The sequence below is a fragment of the Lissotriton helveticus genome, chromosome 8, assembly GCF_964261635.1.
Source record: "Lissotriton helveticus chromosome 8, aLisHel1.1, whole genome shotgun sequence".
NCBI classification, from domain to species: Eukaryota; Metazoa; Chordata; class Amphibia; order Caudata; family Salamandridae; genus Lissotriton; species Lissotriton helveticus.
The window spans coordinates 220,795,668-220,820,151 of NC_136069.1; the positions used below are offsets into that span (position 1 = coordinate 220,795,668).

Sequence of the window (24,484 nt, forward strand, 5' to 3'; positions counted from 1 at the left end):
CCAGAGAAGGAATCAGGAAGAACCAATGGACGTTGGATATGGTTAGGTTAGGTTGCCTTGTAAAGCGCATGGCTACCCCAGCAATGGGGCGTCCCAGCGCTGTAGACCACTGGGGAACCCGTCCTGGCTTTCCCTGTGAGATGATCCCTGCTGGGTATCTCCAAGGTGAAACCAGGCATCCCCGGTGTATGTGGGGGGCCGTTGTGGAGATGAGGCAAGCTAATGCCCAGAGTTGCCGAGTGTGATCCCTGGTTAGAGTAGGCACCGAAGCGAGAATTATCAAGTCCGCTGACCCTGGTCCACGACCCTGCCGCGTCGGGAATTGAACCCTGGTCCCGGGCCGTCCTCTGCTTCCGGGTCTGCCGCCTCTAACCAGTGAGCCACACCACTCCACCATGTCCCTAAAGCCATCCTTTACTCCGCAGAACTAGGAGGGGCTTTTCACGTAAGTGTCTTGGTGAATGGGGCTAGGGCTAAAGCTCTTCTGGACTCGGGTTGTAAGCAGTCGGTGGTCCAAGGGGGTTTTGTGAAACCTGACCAGTTAACGCCAGTGGGGGTGGTTAACATTAAATGCGTACACGTGGACATAAAGAGGTACCCGATTGCCCATGTGCCTCTAGTGTTAGAGGGGGGGAAGACCCTAGTTGTGAAAGTCGGGGTGCTTGATACTCTCCCTGAGGAAATAATAATAGGGACGGACAACCCCCACTCCCTCGACTTGTTCTCTGAGACCCTAAAGAAGGAAAGGGCTCTGGGGACCCTACCTGTCCCTACCCTAACTGCCTCTGACCCCTGGGTGGGCGACCGTAGCTTCAGGTTTGCCCAAACCAATGACTCGAATCTGTTCAACGCCTGGGAACAAGCTCACGCAGACAAGGACAACCCCACACCCCGATATCCCCGTTTTTTTATTAAAGAGGACCTTCTATATAGACAGGGAAGCCCGGACAACCCTCTCCAGCTTCTTGTACCGGTCTGTTTCAGAGAACAGATCATGTTCTATGCACATACCCATCTGTTGGCCGGCCACACCGGCAGTGAGAAAACCACCCAGAACGTACTGCGGAGTTTCTTCTGGCCTGGTGTCTACAAGGACATAAAAACCCATTGTTAGACCTGTGACATATGTCAGCGGAAAAACACCAAGAGATCTCCAGGGGTCCCCCTTCAACCTCTTCCCATTATAGGGACCCCTTTCGAGAGAGTAGCTATGGACCTCATCGGGCCCTTACCCAAAACACGACGAGGAAACCAGTATGCGCTGGTCATTGTGGACTACGCCACAAGATTTCTGGAAGCCTTTCCCCTAAAAGCGCCCACCTCCAAGAATATAGCAGACAAGTTCCTGGAGCTGTTTTCGAGGGTGGGATTTCCCAAGGAGGTCCTCACGGACCAGGGTACCCCGTTCATGTCAAGAGTGATGAAGGAGGTGTGTCAACTCCTGAACCTCCACCAGATCCGGACCTGCATCTACCATCCACAGACGGACGGACTGGTGGAGCGGTACAACGGAACCCTGAAGTCGACTTTAAAGAAAATGCTCACTGTGAACGGGAACGAGTGGGACCTACTTATACCCTTGGCCCTCTACGTGATCCGAGGCCAGAGACAGAGCAGTCTGGGCTGCTCGTCGTTTGAAATGTTGTACGGACGACAGCCACGGAGCCTCCTAGAAATGACAAAAGAGGCGTGGGAAACAGAACCCCAAGCAGAAACCTGAAAAACAAGTTGGGGAAAATAAGAGACCTGGCGTATTCGCAGTTGGAGAACAGCCAGAAGAAACAGAGTACCCACTACAACAAAGGGAAGAAGTGGAGACGCCTCTCAGTAGGCGATTGGGCACTCGTGTTGCTGCCGTCCCTCACCAAGAAGTTCCACAACGAATGGCAGGGACCCTTTCAGGTCCTGGAAACCATAGGGAATACCACCTACAAACTTCGATTGACCAGTAGAAAATCCCAGGTGTTTCATATAAACCTGTTAAAAAAATGGCTGGGTCCTCCACCGGTAAGCCACCATCTGGCCATCCCTACTGGACACAGAGACGGCACCACCCTAACCGAACTCGTGATTAACGAAGACTTGTACCAGACCGATCAGGAAGGGCTGCAGAGGGTCCTGCGACCCTTCTCGTCCATCTTTTCCGACTTACCCGGAAAAACCAACCTGACCGAACATCAGATTGAAACACCAGTCGGAACCACGGTTAAACAACGACCTTATAGGATACCCGCGGCCAAAAGAGAGGCCATACGGAAAGAAGTCCAAGAGATGCTACGTCTAGGAGTAATACGGCCCTCACGCAGTGAATGGTCTTCACCGATTGTGATGGTGCCCAAGCCAGACGGGAGCAGCAGGTTCTGCATGGACTTCAGAGCCTTAAACGCGGTATCGTCATTTGACGCCTATCCCATCCCAAGAATCGACGAGCTGATTGAAAAACTAGGCGAGGCCCAATACATCAGCACCCTGGACTTGACCAAGGGATATTGGCAGGTCCCGTTAAGAGAGGAAGACAGGAAGAAAACTGCTTTTGCCACCCCTGATGGACTGTACGAGTTCAACGTCCTCCCCTTTGGTTTGCACGGGGCGCCCGCCACCTTTCAGAGGTTGATGAACGAAGTCCTCAGAGAACACCAAAGCTTCAGCTCCGCTTATTTGGACGACATCATAATATTCAGCCCGTCCTGGGAGAGCCATCTCAGACACCTACACACCATCCTACAGCAACTCAAAGGTGCTGGGCTACACATAAACTCCAAGAAATCCCGGATAGGATTCCAAAAAGTGAAATATCTGGGCTACATGCTCGGACACGGAATCATAGAACCTCAAATTGAAAAGGTCAGAGCCATCGCCGACACCCCCTTTCCCAAAAACGCAAAAGACATGAGGGCGTTCTTGGGATTGATCGGTTATTACCGCCGCTTTATACCCTCTTTTTCTGACATAGCTGCCCCTCTTTCAGACACCCTGAAAAAGCACTTCCCAACTGAAGGTTTCATGCATCCCACCCCGGAGATGTGGAAGGCCTTCAAAATCCTTAAAGGGGTTATCACGACCAGTCCTGTGTTGTCCTCCCCTGACTTTTCCAAGCCCTTCATCCTACAGACGGACGCGTCGGACTTCGGAATCGGGGCGGTGTTGTCCCAAGAATCGGAGACGAGGAGGAAACATCCCATTCTCTATATCAGCCGTAAGCTATTCCCCAGGGAGGTAAGGTACCCGACCATCGAGAAGGAATGTCTCGCCATCAAATGGGCAGTTGCGAAACTGAGATATTACCTGGAGGGGCACCCGTTCACACTCTATACGGACCACGCCCCCCTGCAATGGATGAGTCGAAACGTGTCTAACAACCCGAGGGTTATGCGTTGGTTCCTATCCCTCCAGCCCTTCTCCTTTCAGGTGTGCCATAGGAAGGGGAAGGACAATGCCAACGCTGACTACTTGTCCCGATTCCCCTCCCCGATCGGGAGACTCCTAGGGGGGAGGTGTGTGACGAGGGGGACCCGGGACTCAGAGACATGTACCCCCCTGTTGTGACCCGAACCCTGTTACTCTCGCCCTTTTCCTCGCAGCAACCTGATCATTGGACGGCAGCCGTGCCCAATCTTCCGCCTGTGACAGACTCGACCGGGGAGCCTTGTTTCTTTAACTGGGTGGAACTTTCTCCAAGCCCCGCCCACGAGCCTGTCGTTAAGCCCTGCCGTGACCTGACACAGGTGTGTGTATCACCCGGAGGAGTGGACGATTGGCAGGACGCCGAATCGAGAGAAGGATTGTCGGGACTCACGGGAGCCGAGGACGAGAGAAGAACAGGAGGTGCATCAGCCACGGAGAGCGGAGACCACGGAAGAGCCCGGACTTCGGACGCAGAGGCGACGAGAGGCGAGCCCGGTGTGAGAGACGACCTCTACATCAACAAGCCAGGAGGCCAACGGGAAGGCGCTTCGCCCAGCCACGCTTCAAGGGAAGTGTGGCTTGCACAGGTACGATCGCGCATTTCGGGTTGGGTGGGTCAAAGGTGGAGCAAGCCGCCCTAGGAGAAGCACACGGCATCCCTAACACTAATCCCCTACCCTAGCTGCACTATACCGACACCTGGGACGTGGGTGAATTGTTCTGCACGTGTGACCCTCACTACCCTCCCTATTCACTGTAAATCATTGCACGCGGACTGACTCTGCCCTTTCTCTCTGTTTTCCGAGCTGGAAGGCGTCGGAGACGAGGACCGGACTACATGTCCCAGAAGCCCGAGGGAGAGAAGGGGAACCGGACCAGAAAGGCGCATAGAGCGGCATTCCGCCATAGAAGCGGCAACAGAACTACCATTTCCATACTACCGCAAACAGATCCTAAGGAGGCGTATACTGAAAATAAAACCAACTTTACCCTCAGTACCGGTCTCCGTGAGTCTGTTCCCATCGCCCTGCTCACATACCCCTACCCTGATATTTGTTTATGCAAGGCCAAGGACATGTCCTGTGCCCTGAAAGGGCATACCCTCATAGTGGACAGCGACAACTGTTCTTTCCTAGGTGTAGCACATAAAGCAGTGTTAACAGCATATTGTGTTTTGTGACTGATAGTGTGACCAGAAACAGGTCACAACAGTTGAGGACTTTGAAAACACTTAGTGGTCCCTGTCCGCTTCTCTGATGGGCCTCAGATGATGAAGACTTTGGCTGCTATTAGCCTCTCCTGGGGCCATCACCAGAACAGCATGCAAAGACCATAGGCCTCTGTATGAAGTCTAGAACCAGCCACTGCAACAGGCTAAGATGAGCATGAAGACTTGAGGATATTCTTACACCTTTACAACACAGAGGGTAAGAAAAAAACGGAACCGTTTATGTATTTGAGCTTGTGGGGAACAATATCTTCATATGTGCCTCAACACTTCTCCTGCCACTTTTTCCTGTGGATCTGCCCTAACAGGGTCGCCAGGGTGGGCGAGGCACATAGGAAAAGGGAAGAGTGTAGTGACCAAAGGATAACTATGATCAGTCATATTAGTCTGTATACTTCGATTGAACTGTGCGGTGTTTAGTATGGGTGTGTAATAAAATGTCCGTTCTTTCTCCCACAAGACAAGCACTGGGCTGGATATTAATTTATTTGTTTATTCTGTTGGTTGGATGCCGGGTTCTGAACATTGTGGCCTCACACTACCTCTATGAGAAGCCTATGTGTGCTTTCCCTTGCTAACCTGAGAGTCGAGAACAGAAAGAGCGCACTTGGCCCACTTTGAAGAGCCATAGTAGGTTGGACCCTTGCACCATCGGCAAACTACTTCAAGCACCGCTGTTTGGACCCGGTAGCCCAGGTCTTCCCTGTGACCCCCAAATCACCAGAGCTGGGTCCCACACCCCTCCCTTTTGAATGTCATTTTTTTTTTTACTGTTTTCACTTGAGGTGGACGTGTGACAAATATACAATTGATGCTCCTGTGATCGATTCAGGACTTATCTTGGAACAGAACTCAAACATTAAACAAAAAATCCTTCTTAGTTAAAAGCCTTACAAATCTCATGACTCTTTCTTTATTACAAATCAGGTGAGAGAAAAGCTTCAACATACTTCCTAAATGCAGCAACAACAAAACATTTCGCTAATAGAGGATACATCCTAAGCCTCAAATGAATGTTTGTGGACAGTAAATCAAGAATATATCAAAATATAAAAAGAACCAATATTTATTATTTGTAACAAAACACAGATTTTCGCTTTTATCATTGAAAGTCTCACCACCACATGTTGCTGATGTGCCACCAGTAATATGGTGACTATAGACATTTGCTCATACTTTTTCACTTGAATTTGGCTCTGGCACGTCTCTACTTCTTGCAGCAGAAGGCTGCAGTCAGATCTCCAGGCAAATCTCATAAGCAAATCATATGAGAATCTCATAAATGCTGTCCGAAAGGTCCCAGAGAATTTCAATTCCTATGAGAACGCTGCAGGTTCCAAATATAAAACTCATTTAGAAATCATTATCATTGGCTGTCCTTGCAATGCTGCCATCACCCAAGTTTTCCCCCAAAAGATAGTTTACCCTGCTAATGAAAACCATTTTTAACCAAATGGATAATTTGGGAAAAACGACTGCACAGAAAGACAAGGCTCTGGAAAAACGAGGTTCCATGAAGGAACAAACAACTGCATCAAAGTACATTAACATTTGCCACAAAGTAACATTGATTAAGAATGCAAGGTGGAAGTCTTGTCCAGATGTCCAATGTCCCAAAATTCACCAACTTTATTATAAACGTCCCAGTCAAGCCCAGACATACTCCGAGAGGCACAGAAATATGTTATTCGACTATTAGTTTACTCCTGTACTCCAGTGTGTGGAATTGAAAACTGCCATTGGGCTCCCTGTAAGTGTAGCAGGATTCAAGGTGGCAGTGAAATTCAAGGTGGCAGCAGGATTCAATGTGCCAGCAGGATAAATAATCTCTTCAATGGTCACGTATGTTCCAGTTGCAAAACCAACAATCCCCATGATTGTTATTGAGATATCCTTCAGAATAATCCACCAGCTCAAATTACTTTTGTGGAATGTGACTATTTCAACCAAAGGTGGCAGGATCAGAGCCAGTGTGCTGCTGCTCACCGCGCCCACGAAGGAAATCACTAAATCCAAGCGGGGGATCAGGACTGCTGTGGCACCTGGAAAATGAGAGTAAATGTATATGTTACTTCAATATTTTAACTGGTGCATAATATATGATTAAAAAAACGAACAGAGTTTAGGGTAGGCTTGATGAACCAACAAGCGGAAAAATTTAACAAATATGCGCGAAATTGAAAAAGCATAAAATTAATTTAAGTGAAAACTATTTTCATATTAGTTTTCAGTTTGAAACCGCTACTGAACCTTATTATTCAGTGGACCGATGAGCCCAGCTGTAGCTTACCAAGACCTCAAAGACCCCACAATTATTAATTGTAATATAGTACTCGGAATGGGTAAACCGTTTTTTATTTGTTCCGGTCCATATTACAAGAACATCAGTGGAAAGGACAAGAAATTAGAAAACGATAATACACATGATGACATATTTTTTCCTTATAAATCAGGCATACAAATAAGTTGCTTCACTTTGGTTAAGCCTTATCTGGTAGAGACATGGTCTAGCGACAGATTCCTTACCTGTGAACATCCAGGCATCATGCTGGATTCAGAAGATTTTTCTTAACATTACACCTGCGTGCCGGTAGGTGGCGTCGGTCAACTCCGCATGACATCGTATGGCATCGAGTTTGTCGTTGTGATGTCTGTGCCGTCTATATAGGTGCCACTGCGGTGCGCTGACGCCAGTACTTTTCATGACTTTCCATGCCAGAAGCGCAGAGCCATGAAGTTAACTGAGAGTGGTGTGTTTAAAAAACTGGGGCCCTGAAGAGGAACCGCCCTGACATGAAGAACTGAGCCACAGTGCGGGGAAGATGGGTGGGTCGAAAAGGAACCTGCTGCTAGATCATGTCTCTACCAGATATGGCATTACAAAAGGTAAGTAACTTGTCCAGCTGACAGAGACATCTAGCCGCAGATTCCTTACCTGAGCACCACTTACCCGTGAGGGTCCCAAGCAATACCATCCCCAGAGGAGGGACTGTGGAAAAGTTTAGACCAGAAAACCTGAAGGACAGAACGGCAAAAGAGGCCCCCCTACGGTCCTGATTGTCCAGGCAATAATGCTTGGCAAACGTATGCAGGGAGGCCCACGTAGCTGCCTTGCAACTGTCAAGAACCAGAACAAAACACTGAAGGGCCAGAGTGGCTGCCTTGGCCATGGTGGAACGAGCTCTAAAGCCTTCAGGAGGCTGTTTCTTTGCCAGAGCATAACAAATCTTAATGAAGAGGATAACACATTGTGAGATGATCCTCTTTTGACAGCACATCCCTGCTTTGCTCCATCATACCCCAAAAAGAGTTGGTTGTCTACGTGGAACTCTTTAGTGTGGTCAAAGTAGAATGATAACGCTCTTAGTGGGTCCAGATAGTGGAGACAATCCTCTTCCTTAGAAGGATGGAGAGGAGCATAGAAGGTGGGAAAGGTGACAGATTGTCCTACACTGAAGAAGGTCACAACTTTAGGCAAAAATAAAAAGCTAGTACGAGCTCTACTTTGTCTGGAAAGACCGGTAAAGAGGCTTATCTGAAAGCGCTTGCAGCTAGCTCACCTTCCTGGCAAAAGTTACTGCCACTAAAAAGGCGGTCTTGATGGTGAGTAGTCAGTGGGGGCAATTGTGCAGCAGCTCGAATGGTGCACACATAAAATAAGTTACGGTCCCACTAGGGTATGATGAAAGGTGAAGGGGGAAACAAATGCGTAAGCCCCTTCATAAATCTATGTACAATAGGTGATTGAACCGTAAAAAGGCAGACAGGGCAGTAAGGTAACCTTTTAGAGTGCCCAGAGCAGAGCCCTGCTGGGCAAGAGACCAGATGAAAAGAAGAATGTCAGAGAGGGAGGCAGACAAAGGGTCAATAGACTGGCCTGTAAAATATTGACAAAATGTTTGGCATCGACAGGCATATACCAACTTAAGGGAGGGATGCCTGTCTGTCATAATAACTTTGCACAGTTCAAGAGGAGGGTCAAAAGCTTTCAACTGTCACCGCTCAATCTCCACGCATGGAGGCGGAGGGTTGACAGGATTGGATGAAGGACCATCTCCTGCTGCTGCGATAGAAGATCCTCCTGGAGGGGAAGCCCAATTGGAGGATCGATGCTCACCTGCTGTTCTAGCCAAGTCCAGAGGCACAGGGCGTCCTGACAGAGGGTCCACAACACCACCACGCCCTGTTTGTTGCAGTACCACATGGTGGTGGTGTTATCCGTGAACACTTGAATGTGTCTTACCTTGAGGAAGACCTTCAGTACCAATCTGATCGCATATGGCTCCCACAAGTTGATTTGGATCCCGGCTTCTACCGGAGACCAGAGTGCTCTGATCACCTCCCTCAGTTGGCCACCCTATCCCAGAAGTGACGCATCTGTCAATACTGTAAGATCTGGTTGGGGAAGGGAGAGAGCTCTGCCTCTGACCCAAATGCCGTTTGTCAACCACCACTGCAAAGTTTTCACAGTTCCCGCTGAAATCTGAAACAGGTCGGTAAGATTTCCCTGATGCTGCGCTCATTGGAACTTCAGGTCACACAGCAAAGCCTGCATGTGCCATCTGGTATGAGTCACCAGCAGGATGCAGGAGACCATGAGGAGCCAGCAGCCTCAGTCATTCTCACCGTAATCCAGGATAGAGGCTGAAACACCAGCATCATGGGAGGATAGGCCCAAAACTGCACTGTGTGCAGAATGGCTCCAATGAAAAGGAGCGTCTGAGAGGGAGTCAGGTGCAACTTCATACTGATTGTGAACCCCAGCGAATGCATGACGTTCACTGCAGGGTTCGAAGGTGGGAGACGACTGTCTGAGGCTAGCCTGCCTTCAACTGCCAGTCTTTGAGATAGGGTAAGACTGGAACCCCTGATCTACACAGATGCGCTGCGACCACCGCCATTACCTTTGTGAACACCAAAAGGGCACTGTGAGGCCAAAGAGGAAGACGGTAAACTGAAAGCTCTCGAGGCCTGCCAAACAATGCAGGTAGTGACGATGGGCAGGCAGGATGGGAATATGGAAAAAGGTATCCTGCAAGTCCAACATTACCATCCAGTCTCCTAAGTAGAGGGCAGACAGAACCTGAGCCAGAATGAGCATCTTGAACTTTTTGAGGAAGTAGTTGAGGGTTTTGAGTTCAAGCATAAGACAGAGGCCTCTGTCCCATTTGGGCACCAGAAAGTAGTGGGAACAGCAATCAAAACACACGCCTGGCCCTGGAACCCACTCTATAGCTACCTTGGCGAAGGGAGTCTGACTTGCTCCTGAAGCAAAATAAGGTGATCCTCCGTCAGTCGATCGAATGTTGAAGGAATGAAGGGAGGGGTAGCCTCAAAAGGGAGGGCATAGCCCTTCCTGACTATTTGCAAAAACCCACCTGTCTGAGGTGATGTCCTGCTGGTGGTGGAGGTAACGGCACGTTCTGCCACCAACTGGGCGCCGATGAGCTGGGAGGATCAGACTAGGAAGGTTTGGAGGAGGCGTAAGGGGAGAAGATTGTGGCCTGACCTGACTTCTGGCCACCTGACCCACATGGTCGGGGCGAAGCACGCCCAGGGCCGCACAGAGGTTGCTGAACTTGCATGGTCCTCTGGTAAGGATAGGGCTGGTGCGGCTGGAAACCCCTTCTGTAGCCACAAAAGGAGAGAAAGGCGGACGCAGGACGGGATGATACAGAGAGGCCCAAGGACTTGCCCGTCGCCCGCGACCCCTTGACGTCCTCTAGCACTGCGTCCACCCGTTTCCCAAAAAGATGACAGCCATCAAAGGGCATGTCCATCAGGTTTGCTTGGACATCCCCTAAGAAGCCAGGCGTTCTCAACCAGGCCACATCTCTCTGGCCAGTGAGTCTGTTGTGTCAAGGCCACAGTGTTTTTGCTGCATCACATCCATTATACAACATCTTGGGAGAGGACAACCCAGGCCTCCTCCTGGACTTGCGGCTGCACATATACAAAAGTCTCCCACACGGAATGGGGTAACGGCCCAATATGCATGCAATGCTAGGCTGGTGGAAGAAAATAATTTATTTCCAAAGCTATCCAGTCTACTGGATTTCTTATCTGCGGGCACGGAAGGGAAAGCGCCACGGGAAGTAGAGGCTTAGACCACCAAGCTCTCAGAGGTGAGGAATGCTTTGTCACCCAGTGCAGGGTGGTGGTGACAGGCGATTGTTCTATTCACAGGAGCCCCTGAGCTGGGTTTGGAACAGGTCCCCAGAAGAACATCTGTCAAGGGCTGTCTAAAAGGCAGAAAGGGTTCTGAGGTGGAGACAGTTCAACACCTCTGCTAAGACACTGGTCTTGACTGCTACAGTAGGAAGCTGCAGGTCCAAGACCTTGGCAGCCCTATGCACAACCATGGCGAAGGAAGCTCCCTCCTCCATAGCCAGGTTAGGAGGGGAAAGCATGCCAAGTCCTGGTGTGGAATCCAAACCACTAGCATCACCCATTTCCTCATACCAGTCCATTTCTTCTTTATAAGGTGGGACTTCTAAGGTGTCCAGCATCCTCTCCCAACCTTCCTCTTATCCTAACCCTATGAAATAATGCTGAGGATATGACATAGAGCCCAAAGGCTCTGTCAGCTCTAATCTTGGCATCAGAGGAGGCCAGACTGGCTCTAGGTCATCAGGAATAAGAATGGGGCTGGCTCCACTGCTGTGTGCCGGCGATGTTATGGGTGTATGCGTGGGATACGGCATTGGGGAAGAAAGAATGAGTGTGGACTGGATCCGTGGACGGATCCATGAGGCGCCTTGGGTGCCGGGGCTAGAGCCACCGGTGCGGAATCCAGAGGAATTCCTTCTGCTGAGCCTGCGGGCCCGGTCAGGTCACCCAAATATGGCGCACATGGGTCATAACATTCTTTTAACTTGGCAGGGGTCACTCCCGACCCCAGAAAGGGAGGGAAATGGGAAGCCAACCCAGTCATCGGCTCCGTGGAGCGGGGCCTCCTCTCTTATTGTTTGATGGACAGGGTGAAGTCGAAGCATGCTTCCACTTCTTGTGCCTTTTATGGTGCTTTTTACCTGACCCCTTTGAAGATTTTGATTGGGAGCACGAAAACTTGGATCCCCAGAGCGGTGCTTCGACGTTCCTCTCGACTGAGACTGGGAGCGGGAACGAGATCTTTGGGGAGATCTGAGAGGTGTCAGACGCTGGCCACAAGCAGCTTTAGGGACCGCTCCCTCAAAGCATTTGGAGCCATGGCCCAGCAATCGAAGCACGACTTCAGGTGGTGGTCGCGCTCCAGGCACCAAAAACACATGAGGTGGGGGTCAGTAACCGACATGGCGTGGTGACAGGTGCCACTTGGTTTGAAGTGTGAGGTCTTTCTGGACATCCTACACATCAAAATAGACTAGACAAAAACTTTTTAAAGTCTGGCGTGGTAAAAAAAGAACTGATGTCAGTGCGCCAAGGTGGCACCTACATAGATTACGCCACGTCAAGCTTGACACCATAAGACATCACGTGGTGTCGACCGATGCTACCTACCGGAGCTTAGTGGTACTGCTAAGAAAAATCTTCTGGTACCAGCCAGACGCCTGGAAGTTCACCGAAAGGAATGTGCGGCTAGATGTCTCTATCAGATACGCAACTGAGCTTTTCACAAGAAAACTTACATAGAATAAGTGTTGTTTAGAAAAAAACAAATCTTACATTATTTGACTTGCATGCCTATTAATTATTAAAGCAAAGAAGCTTTTAGTTTCCAAAATGTTGCTTTATTTTTCTATTCTTTCATTATGCAGCAACAATAATACATTTCATTTTTTTTCCATTTTTTGCTGTGATCCAAAAAGGTTTATGTATTATTAACTGAAGTAACCTCTTTTTGCTGCACTACTTACCATAAACACAAACACAGTACAAGAGAGTATTTCATCCACAACTAAAAACGGCATATAACTTCATTTTATAGACTTCATCCTAGATTATTCATGTGACATAATGATTATGTGTTTTGGGGTCAATCACAACAGCCAAGTACCTGAAATTGCAATACCTATAATGTAAAGTAAGTATGTGGAATCGTATATTGTTTAACATAACAAACAATGCAGCTTTAGAGTCTGCTGTCTAATATTGTCCCGATTACATGTTCTCATTGCCATCACACCATGAATTCCATAATCCAACCCCAGCTGTACCACATACCTGTACCAAGAAAGTCATCTACGTGCAGCCCTTTAAATAAAAAAATGCTCTCATTAAAAGCTACCTTCATGGTATGTCAACTACGTAAAATAAAATAATCTTTCCTTTTCTGACACACAATTAAAATGTGTGAAAACACTAATACCAGAGTAGGGGGGAGCTAACTGAACTGGTACTGTGTCTTAGTTCGACCTGATGCACCTTTCAACTTAAACCACCCCAAAGGGAAATGGTTTGTGCTTTGCGCTCTCTGAACAATGAGCATGTGCCTCAGCCTAGAGCCGTACAGTCTAGTGTTTTGGAAGTTTAAGGCTTTCAACACACACTCCTCTAGCTAGTACCTGCGTGCTGCTGACACCCTTCTGACTTCCTTATTCCTTTGGGAGATTGTGAAGCCTTCTCAAGGCCAGTTTCAAAAACAGACATCACCAGATGGCATGTTCCAACAGTAACAATTATCAGAGGAGTGTAGACCTTTCTTCATTGGACCCTCCCTCGCCACATACTTCTAACTCTCTCATTTTGTTTCTTGTTCTCCATCTGTCTCTTCTGGCATTGAGTGCTATTTTACACTCGAGCGTTAAATATAATGTTTATACGTTGCACCGACAGAAGCGTTATTAGTACCCATCATAAGTGACAATATTGATATAACATATTTATCTACTTAGGAACAGTGTGAAGTGCTGCATGCCCTCTCATATCAACTTTCATATCTGTTTGCTCACACTTAGCTTGTATATATGATTTGTAAAAGTAAATGTTCTCGTACTCAAAATACTTCAATCTCTCATGTTGCTCTTACTGTAAACACTTTTAAATAAAACTTTCTGAACTAAAAACTAGGTTCAAAAGAAAGATAAACTCTTCCCCGACTGCTTCACTTAATAGAAGTGTTTTGGCCTCTTCAGTTGAACAAGGGAGATAGATCAGCAGTACTCTGCCTCCGATGATGCACAGTGTTGTCAAAAACAGAGAGGTTCATCACTGTTGGTACCCTTATCAATTAGACAGAGGAGAAAACCCAGCCTCCGATGATGCTCAGTGTTGTCAGAAACCTTCAGAACCAGAGAAGTTCCTCTCTGTTGGTACCCTTATTAATTACACAGAGGAGCAAACCCAGCCTGTGATGATGCTCAGTGTTGTCAGAAACCTTCAGACCCAGAGAGGTTCTTCTCTGTTGGTACCCTTATCAATTACACAGAGGAGCAACCCCACCCTCTGATGATGCACAGTGTTGTCAGAGACCTTCAGAACCAGAGAAGATCTCCTCTGCTGATATTCGAAGATGGGCAGCACCACCATGAAGCAAGCTTCGGCTGTAAACCACCATAGTGTGAGACTCACGTCATCAATTCATTGTTTGTTTCGATGCTCTGAAGAGGCGGGACTGTAGTTTCAAAATGGGATGCCCTTTTTTCTCTTCCCCAAATATAAATCTTCTCACTCTTATGAGGACCTGGCTTTCAGTTAACCAGTGACCAGAGGCTTACTATTTCATGGAAGACACCTTTAACACCTATGCATAATAACCGCCGCCCATACCCCCTACATTATGGCTATCTCTAGGTCCACCTCATAACATGAAAATTACCACAAGAATAAGAATTTCTGTTTGCCTTTATAAATTATAAAGCAACGTAAATGATCAATGATTTTACCATTATTTTCTACTAAATTGACCGGCATCATCTGACAAATATCCAGTCTGTTCATCCACAAACTGCCCTTTGGTAGTGATTACTGGACTTGTTGTGTGGCTTATGCTGGCTTACAAACATAAGCCACAGCTGTCAATTGCCAAGCCTGTGCGCCCACCTATCCCTCTGGAGCACCAGACTACGGAAGATATACATTCCTCTCAATAATGTTGCTGGTGTACACCCCAGGGCTGTGAGGTGTATCTCATTAGTTACAATGTTGACACAATATGAGTTAAGACTTTAAAAAAAAAAAATCAAGACAAATGCAATACTGAAATATTTGGCACTCTAGGTGGTAATAAAAGAGAAAAGAAATCAAAAGACTATTTCTGGACATTTGGTAAAGTTTGGTGTGCAATTAGTTCAATAAATCACCGCTTGCTTCACAAGTACCCCACTATGCTATGGACCATTGTTTTTCATTTGTTGGTAACAATACTTAAAGATTGTTAAGGCTGCCAAAATAGGGCTCTAAAAATAAACAGATCTGAATATTTATGTTTCATAAGGATATGCTAATACAATAAAGCTTAAACTGCATATTCTTAAAATTCAGCCAGCCATTCCAAACATATGCCAATACCTGAATTTTAAACTGCCTATTCCCAGATTTCTGGCAGCCAATCCAAAAGTATGCTAACACAGTGAAGCTTAAACTACATATTCTTAGAACTCTGCCAGCCATTAGAAACATATGCTAATACTATAAAGGCTAAACTGCTTGTGCTTAGATTTCTGGCAGCCATTTAAAATATGGCGCAGGCTTCTGTCTTTCTGTCATGGCACCCAGTACTACCCACCAAGGACAGATAAGCTGCAGTCCTCCATGCAACAGAAGAGAACCCCTTCAATGAATCTTCAGTCCTCACTTAATTTTTAACGATTAACAGAAAAAGACAATTAGGTACACGAAATCTGGCCAGAATTTCTTGTGTGACTATTATAAACAGAAATAATACAACCGTGTAACTAGTAAGTACCTACTGTATCAGGCAAACTTGCAGAGAACTAAGACGACATGCACCAACACCCCTGTATTGCGACAATCATGCAAAGTACGGTCGGAGGCATCATTGCAAACGGGAGTGAAGGCTGAGACCTAGGCACCAATCAAGAACCTATAGCTTCATTCGTAAGAAAATGCTTGAAACTGACCTTAAGGCTCAATAAATCAGCATGGTCGTATAAACGATGGATGAAAGAATCGGGTTATCACACTGACGCACACCACCAGTCAACAATGATGCAAATCTAATGAGATCACCTGGACGGAAGCCCAGCTGCAACTTCTAAGAAAGAAAAGGTTTCTGTTAAGTTAAATTTATTTATTTATTTATTTATTTAGTGGTTTTGTAAAGCGCACAGTAACTCCGAGGAGCATCCCGGCGCTGAAACTGCTTCTCCAGGGGTTTTAGCCAACTGGGGGATTATATTAGCGGGAAGAGGAAAGTTTTCAAGTTCTTTCTGAACTGAAGATAGTTCGGCTCGGTCCTAAGTTTTCGAGGTAGCTGGTTCCATTGTTTTGCCGTGTGGACCGAGAAGCGACGGCCACCGGTCTTAGCTTTTCTCACTCTAGGGACGGCAATGAGATTTTCTGTGTTGGATCGAAGATCCCTCTCTGCTTTGTAGGGTGTTAAAAGTTCTTTCAGAAGGGGGGGGGCATTGTTGTTGATTGTTTTATGGGCCAGGCAGAGGGACTTGAACAGGACTCTTTCTCTGATTGGGAGCCAGTGCAGAGAGTTGAGGGCCGGCCTGGCGGAGGATCTTCCAGGAGTGCCCGTAAGTAACCGGGCTGCGGCATTTTGGGCTTTCTGCAGTGAGTTCAGGGTGGCTTCGGGTGCTCCCAAGTATACCGCGTTACAGTAGTCTAATCTTGCCAGGATTAGACCCTGTATGAGGAGCCTTCTTGCAGTATCTGGAAGCAGGGGAAAGATCTTCCTGCAGGCTCTGAGTAGTCCAAAACAAGTTCCTGCGGTTCTTTTTGCCTGGGTTTTGAAACTCATGTCTTTCTCAATCCACACACCGAGGCTCTTGACCTCTTCCTTGGGTGCGGGGGGGTCTCCTAGGCACCTGGGCCAGAGGTGCGGTGATAAAGAGGGTCCACTATGGCCCATCAGGAGGATCTCAGTCTTGGACCCGTTTAATTTTAATGAGGAGAGATTCATCCATCGGTGGACCGCGGAGAGGCAGCCGTGGAGGTCGGATGGTGCGTCGTGAGGGTGGGAAAGGGTGACGACCAGCTGAGTGTCGTCGGCGTAGTTGATGACTGACACGCCGTACGAGCTGACCCTCTTCTCCAGTGGGGCCATGTACACGTTGAAAAGTGTAGGGCTCAGAGATGAGCCCTGTGGCACTCCACACCGGAGGGGGATGATGGATGAGCAGCTGTCGTTTTCCCGCACCTGGAAGGAGCGTTCAGTCAAAAAGGATTTTAGCCATTTCAAGGCCAGACCCGTTACTCCAATCTCTCCCAGTCGGTGGATCAGGGTGGGGTGGTCTACAGTGTCGAAGGCCGCACTGAGGTCCAGGAGGATCACTGCCACTGATCCTCCTGAGTCCAAAATGCTTCTGGCCTTCTCCACTGCGGTCAGGAGGGCGATGTCAGTGCCCTGACCTGGACGAAATCCCGTCTGGGAGGCCGCTAGAAGGTTATTGCTTTCTAGGTAGAGTGATAGTTGCCTATTTACCAGCTTCTCTGCGATCTTACTGTTTCCAGGGAGGAGGGATATAGGCCTGTAGTTGGCAAAGTCCTGCGGGTCTAAAGAGGGTTTTTTCAACAGACCTTTGACTGCTGCTGCCTTCCAGCTGGGTGGGACAATGCCCTCTGAGAGAGAGGAATTGATCAGGGCCGTGAGGGGAGGGATGATGGTACTTGCAACTTTTTTTAGGAATCGAAGGGGGGCAGGATCGAGGGGAGAACCACTTTTAACTGCGGTCAGCGTAGCTCCTACCTCTTCCGTTGTTACGGGTCCAAAGGTGCCCAGGGAGGGTTGGTGAGCTGACGGCAGTGGAGGGTTGGCGGAGGTGATGGTAGGCTCCGATTGTGTGGGGTCTTGTTCAGGAGGGGGTATGGTAAGGAGAATGTTTTTAATCTTTTCGTCAAAGAAAGTGGCTAATTTTTGACATTTGATTTCAGCAGCTTTAGGGTCAAGGGGTTTGAGTGGGGGGTCGGGGGCGTGGAGTAATTCTTTTAGAACTACGTAGGTTTCGTGGGCAGAACAGGCCGCGTTTTTAATTCTGTCCTCGTAGAAACTGGTTTTGATGCTACGGAGCTCTTTTTTATAGGCTTTTATCGCGACGCGGAATGTTTCTTTACGTTCCTCGGTTTTTTCCTTCCTCCAGATACGTTCGTGTCTTTTGCATGCCTTACGAAGCAAATTGAGTTCCGGAGTGTACCAGGGTGAGGGATTGACTCTCTTGAAGTGTCTTAGAGAGTGGGTTTTGGGCAAAATGACGTCCAATGATTGGGTGATCCAGGTACTAAATTCTATGTCCCCTACTAAGATGTTATCGGGGGGGTGGGGAACGTTTTCTCGAAGTTTGGCTGCCCAGATGTCTGGTACCAATTTTTTCCATTGTCTGGAATACGTTCTAATTTTTGGGGGTGGCGGGGGCACAGTGGTAATGTCCCAAACAAGGGGAACCAGAAAGTGGTCTGTCCAGGGAAGGGGGATATGGTCCAGGGATCTAAGGTTGGGGATGTTGGAAAGAATGGGATCAAGCAGTTGCCCTTTTTCATGAGAGGCCTGTGGATTTTTAAGGTCTAGGCCCAATGAAATGAGGTCCTGTAGTAGTTCATTGGCCGGTTTATCGTGTTGGTCCAGGAAATGCACATTCAGATCTCCCAATAGGAGGTAGTTGGTGGTAGATGTGCATTTAACAGAGATCTGGTCAGCAATTTTGGTCGGAAAGTCCCCTAAATTGCCTGGTGGACGATATATCAGCGTTCCTGATATCGAGGTGACCGGGGAGATTGTAATGGTGTAATGGTAGCTTTCATAGCCCTTGATGTTGCCATCAGAGGTTCTGCAGGTGAGGGTGTCTTTCAAAATTATTGCAAGTCCACCTCCTCTGCCCTCTGGTCTGTTCTGTGAGCACATAACGTACCCGGGGGGGAGTGCTAAAACTATGTCTGGTCCACTACTGGGGGTAAGCCAGGTTTCTGTTAAAAACAGAATGTCTAAGGCGTAGTTGGTGATTAGGAGATTCACTTCTTGTGCATGTTTCACAAGCGACCTGCAATTAAGTAGACCTAAATGCAAACCCTTTGATGCCCCGGTCTGATTGGCGGGGTTACTTCGGTCGTAGCCGGGGAGTTGTGTGTCATTGGTTTGAGTGAGCGGGCAGGAGGAATGTTTGTTGGTGTTCAAGGCTAATAACTCCGCCCGCGTGTAGGTCAGGTTATTAGGAGCTGCCACGGCCAGAGTGGCTGGGCCTAAGGCCGGCTGGGCCCGGACGGGCCCAGACGGGCTTGCCTTTGGCGCGCCTTCGGCGCGCTGACGGCGCGCCCGCTGCGCCCGTCCGCTGCGCGTCCGGTAGTTGCACATGATTTTATAGGGGGAAGGGGGCAGGTGGGCGTGGCCTCTGGGTGGGCGTGGCCTGTTTACCTCGCCGTCAATGGCGTTCAGTGGTTAGGAAAGCCGGTTCCTACGTTGCAGCGAGGGTCGCTGTTCGGCGCTTTCTGTCGCCTGATTGGTGCTAATAGGGGTGAGTGAGGTTTTGTTAAAAACAGATAGAACACGAAAGAAATTCAATAAACAAGTTTTTAAAATGTGCAAGATGTCTCCCGGCTTCCGCCTCAGGAGAATTACAGGTTCAGTTTGGGAGCGCTGAAGGCAGCGTTTTATACAGTCGAGGGCGGGTGGGCGTGGCCTCTGGGTGGGCGTGGCCTGTTTACCTCGCCGTCAATGGCGTTCAGTGGTTAGGAAAGCCGGTTCCTACGTTGCAGCGAGGGTCGCTGTTCGGCGCTTTCTGTCGCCTGATTGGTGCTAATAGGGGTGAGTGAGGTTTTGTTAAAAACAGATAGAACACGAAAGAAATTCAATAAACAAGTTTTTAAAATGTGCAAGATGTCTCCCGGCTTCCGCCTCAGGAGAATTACAGGTTCAGTTTGGGAGCGCTGAAGGCAGCGTTTTATACAGTCGAGGGCGGGTGGGCGTGGCCTCTGGGTGGGCGTGGCCTGTTTACCTCGCCGTCAATGGCGTTCAGTGGTTAGGAAAGCCGGTTCCTACGTTGCAGCGAGGGTCGCTGTTCGGCGCTTTCTGTCGCCTGATTGGTGCTAATAGGGGTGAGTGAGGTTTTGTTAAAAACAGATAGAACACGAAAGAAATTCAATAAACAAGTTTTTAAAATGTGCAAGATGTCTCCCGGCTTCCGCCTCAGGAGAATTACAGGTTCAGTTTGGGAGCGCTGAAGGCAGCGTTTTATACAGTCGAGGGCGGGTGGGCGTGGCCTCTGGGTGGGCGTGGCCTGTTTACCTCGCCGTCAATGGCGTTCAGTGGTTAGGAAAGCCGGTTCCTACGTTGCAGCGAGGGTCGCTGTTCGGCGCTTTCTGTCGCCTGATTGGTGCTAATAGGGGTGAGTGAGGTTTTGTTAAAAACAGATAGAACACGAAAGAAATTCAATAAACAAGTTTTTAAAATGTGCAAGATGTCTCCCGGCTTCCGCCTCAGGAGAATTACAGGGAAATGGTAACATTGGTGACCACCCTAGGCTTGACATGGCACTAGAGAACAGGGAATAGATGACTGCGAAAGACCTTGAAGAGAGACTTTGAAGAGAGCTCACAAGCCCATTCCATGGACCCTCAATTTTGTATACTTTACTTTAAACAATACAAAAATTATCTATCTAATTGCACCAGGAAGCGGCTACTCATGAAGGTCAAAGTCCAACCCCTTGTAAATCAATAGCAATTTACAGAAGGGCAACCAAATCGACCCGGAAATAGGAACATATAGCAAGGTCTGCAAACGAACAAAGTAGAAATGACATGATCTGCAAAGGCTATCTACTACATCTTCAAGGGGGGCGCGAGGGGGAGAGGGGGAGAGAAAGAGAGAGAGAGAGAGGGGGAGAGAAAGAGAGAGAGAGAGAGGGGGAGAGAGAGAGAGAGAGAGAGAGAGAGAGAGAGGGAGAGAGAGAGGGAGAGGGCGAGAGAGAGGGCGAGAGGGCGAGAGAGAGAGAGAGAGAGAGAGAGAGAGAGAGAGAGAGAGAGAGGGGGGAGAGGGGGGAGAGAGAGAGAGAGAGAGGGGGGAGAGGGGGAGAGGGGGAGAGGGAGAGAGAGAGAGAGGGAGAGAGAGAGAGAGAGAGAGAGAGAGAGGGAGAGGGCGAGAGAGAGGGCGAGAGAGAGAGAGAGTAGTGCCCTCATACAGCACTGGCGTCCTACTAGAAGCTTTCTGCAGAGGGCTGGGAATGCTGAGGTGATGAGTGGGGTGACAACATTAATTTACAAAGAATAAAGGAAGGAAAGGAAGAATGAAAGAAGTAAGGAAAGAAAGAAGGAAAGAAGGAAAGAAGTAAAGGAGGAAGGAAAGAAGAAAAGGAGGAAGAAAAGAAGGACAGAAGAAAAGAAGGAAAGAAAGAAGGAAGGAAGGAAAGAAGGAAAGAAAGAAAGAAAGAAAGAAGTTATGCAGTGATGTATCACTAGCTAAAAACATGACAGTGGTCCCCCCAGGGACCGATCTGGAGGGAGAATTTCCTGCCGCACCATTCAGACTAATTTATTTATTTAAAAAAAGGAGAGAAAAAACCTTTGTGCTTCACTCTTGTTTACTCGCTTTTTTGCCCGCCACTTATTTCTCTTACCTATTATTTATTGATGCTTATTGTTTCCTATCTCGATTTGTCTGTTGTAAATGTGTACTGTTTATTGTGTTGCTGTAAATCAATGGAATATGTTACTGTACTTCATTGAAATGCATGAATTCAGAAACTGCTGAAATAAACTACCTAAGCAATTCTTACCGTTGGTATTAAAATATTTCAACACATTATTGAAAGTGCTTTTTAGTTACGCAGCATTACAACAGATCAGGATCATGTACATAATAAAACAAACTGTTTGTACTTAATTAAATCAAGAAATCTACAAGTACATGCTAAACCCAAACCTCAACGTAGTTCACGTTAAAAGCATCACACCATACCAGAGACTCAACTAAGCCCAGATGTTAATCAAGATTCAAGCCTGGCAGAGTTAGGAGCTCTGCGGCTTCCTTCTTCTACAGGTTGGCTTCTTCTGCAAGATGGTATTATAAAGACTGAGGTGTGACATTATATGTGGGCATCACTAAAACAATCCTTAGCTGTGGGGGGGTGCCCCGTTGACTTCAGGTCAAGAAGTTTCCCCCGCATATTAAACCCACCCTCATCACTTACCGTTGAAAGACATCCCAACCATCCCTAGAGATGCATTTCAATGCAAATGAAACAAAACAGAGTCTAGTGAGGATCCAGAGAGAAGTAAAGGTGCGACTCATAGATTCACATCAAGTTCTTGGCAGTGGCCAAAAGATTTTCTTCTCTAACCAATTCTCTGATACTGGAATGTTATTGAGGGCAGAACAGTAGGTGGCTTCCAGAACAAAACATATGAATCCCTTAACTTATTTCTTCTTTCAGCAATTTATGTGAATTACAAATATATTCTTCGGCCCTTGGACAAAAATGGCAAATGCTAATGGCTTATAAAGGTATTTGCAAATTAGCTATTGCCCATCTTTGTCCATATTCGTTGCATTCTCCAATCTACAAGATTTTCAAACTTGAAACAAATATCTGCTCTGAATTCACTGATGCAAAAATGATAGAACTATTGATTAAGGAGAGGCTGTATGTGGCCTACAGTTGGTTATTTGGCAAAAAAAATCTCTTTTTAGGAAGGAGCTGTAGGTAAATAAACATATTAAATAAGGTTAATCACTGGAAAGCACCCTGACCAACCTTATAACACAAGTACAAGTATGATAAATCAAGGGTGATCCTCCACAGATTTAATTTGCAGGTTAGTGGTGATTAATATTTCACATCTAACAGCCTTGTGGCCTACTAAGTATGAGGCCGGTCCCATTTTAACCGTGGCTGCACCAGAGGAGAAGGGAAGTGGATATTAAAATGCGTGAATAGAGGCTGAGGCTGTTTAGCAGTCCTCATACCACAGCATGGGATAAATATATTTACAATGTAGAAATGTGGGAGCGAAATGAATTCTTATAAGTTCACCTCAAAATATTACACTATTAACTACGCAAAGAAGAAAAAAACAAAGGTTGTCGCCTGTTGCATTTACTCTTGTGAGTTAATCGTCAGTCAGCATCATTTGCTCCTTGAGCTGCAGTCACAACCCGAGCTGAGTTAATGAATACCTAACTATATATGATTTTTTAAACTGACTTTCTGTGTAGCAGAGTTAGTTTATACCTAGCTGTGTATGATGCTTTAAACCCCCTTTCTGTCTAGTAGAGTTAATTTATACCTCATTATGTATGATGTTTTAAACTACCTTTCTGCCCAGAAAGCATGCTGAAGAAAGCCCAGGTGATAATGTCATAACTGACAAGTATATAGAAATATTATGTGCCACCCACAAGCCCATGTGGCATGTGGTGCGCTCAGCACTTGAAGTCTCAGCCATTTTTGCAGCTACAAATCTGGATTCTATAACATTACAATTCTTTGACAGGCTCAGCTGTCAGTAGCCAGGCTCATTAGCAATGATGTGTGGGATTCCACTGTGTGGCAACACAGAGCTCAGCCAAAGGCAAGAAAATGAACAAGCATTGGCAAAAGCAACAGGTCTTGTTATACAAGAGCTACTGGCTTTGTCAATGCGTTTTAAGCATGTTGTACATCAGGGCAACTACTATTAATCATGGCTGAAAGTTTTTTTTTTTAAAGTGCTATGATGCAGTCAGCGCTGACTACACCATATTAATTTGTTTCCTTTATTTCAGCCAAGCAGCACTGTTAGACAGCATGGCTTAAAAACCAAAACACATTGGCAAAGCCAATAGCTCTTGAGTAGGTGAGACCTATTGCCTTTGCCAATGCTTGTTTTGGCGGGCCCATGCATCTTACTGATGTGGTACAACACTGCCAAAAAGCATTAGAAAAGCCATTAGGCCCCAAAGGTCGCTGACGAATAAAAACAAAAGAAATGAGAGTGACTAGAAGCCAACCAATGGTGAATAATAGGTAGGCTCTAAACCCTTTTAAGATTTGTGTTTATTAAACAACAAACTCGCAAGTGACTGCGCATGTGCTGTCTCATAGGATACCTAAAATAGGGTTTACAATATACTAGACAGGCTAACTATTTCCGTTAATGAGAGGCACGTATTTGGAAATCGTAATATTCCTAAGGATCTCCTTTTCCCTCTTAAAATTCTCCTCGTGCCAATTGACGGTCGAACAAAAGTCTCTTCCTTCTTTAGGTGGGAGCGGCCTCGAGGGGTACCTGCCCAATACCACAATCATCTGTGCATGTTTTCATCACTTAAATCCCACATCTAAACCCAGCGTAGAAATAATAGATTTTGTAATCCTGTACTGTTGACCATGTAGTGCACCCCTTTGTTATTTTGTGAAAATTAATAAATGATATTGAACAAAAAGTACAGCACGGAACAAGCAAATTTAACCTACAGCCTCTATTTAACCATTCACTACTTTATCAATGAACTGTTGGCCAGTATAGTACTAAGCACTGCAGTAACTTAACATTTTGATTTTGCACTGGACTATGAACACTTAGGCGCTTTAGCGCTACTTTGCACCTGTTGTTACATGATGGCTACCTCGTTTTTAGAAGGGAAATTTTATTTAAATATTAATATAGCGCTACTTTGCATTTGTCCTTGCCCGATTAATGTTTTTATATATATTGTAATCAGGGCTTTAAGTGGGCCTGGTCTCACCGGGTCTGAGCACCGGCAGTTTTTTAAAGGGGGCCTCGAAACGGGTCTCTCTCGGGCTGCAGTCACTG

At 47.1% G+C, this 24,484-nt stretch overlaps 1 protein-coding gene across 1 annotated transcript in view; it reads right to left on the minus strand.

Annotated features, from left to right (window-relative positions):
• Positions 1-5,683: 5,683 nt before the first annotated feature.
• SLC36A4 (solute carrier family 36 member 4) overlaps positions 5,684-24,484 on the minus strand; it is a 911,610-nt gene continuing 892,809 nt past the window's right edge. Inside the window, exons 12-13 of the mRNA XM_078656956.1 lie at positions 5,881-6,675; positions 5,684-5,838 (exon numbers count right to left, since the gene is read on the minus strand). Of these exons, the coding sequence (XP_078513082.1) occupies positions 6,329-6,675 (347 nt within the window). The 3' untranslated portion in view covers positions 5,684-5,838; positions 5,881-6,328. The remainder of the gene's footprint in view (positions 5,839-5,880; positions 6,676-24,484) is intronic.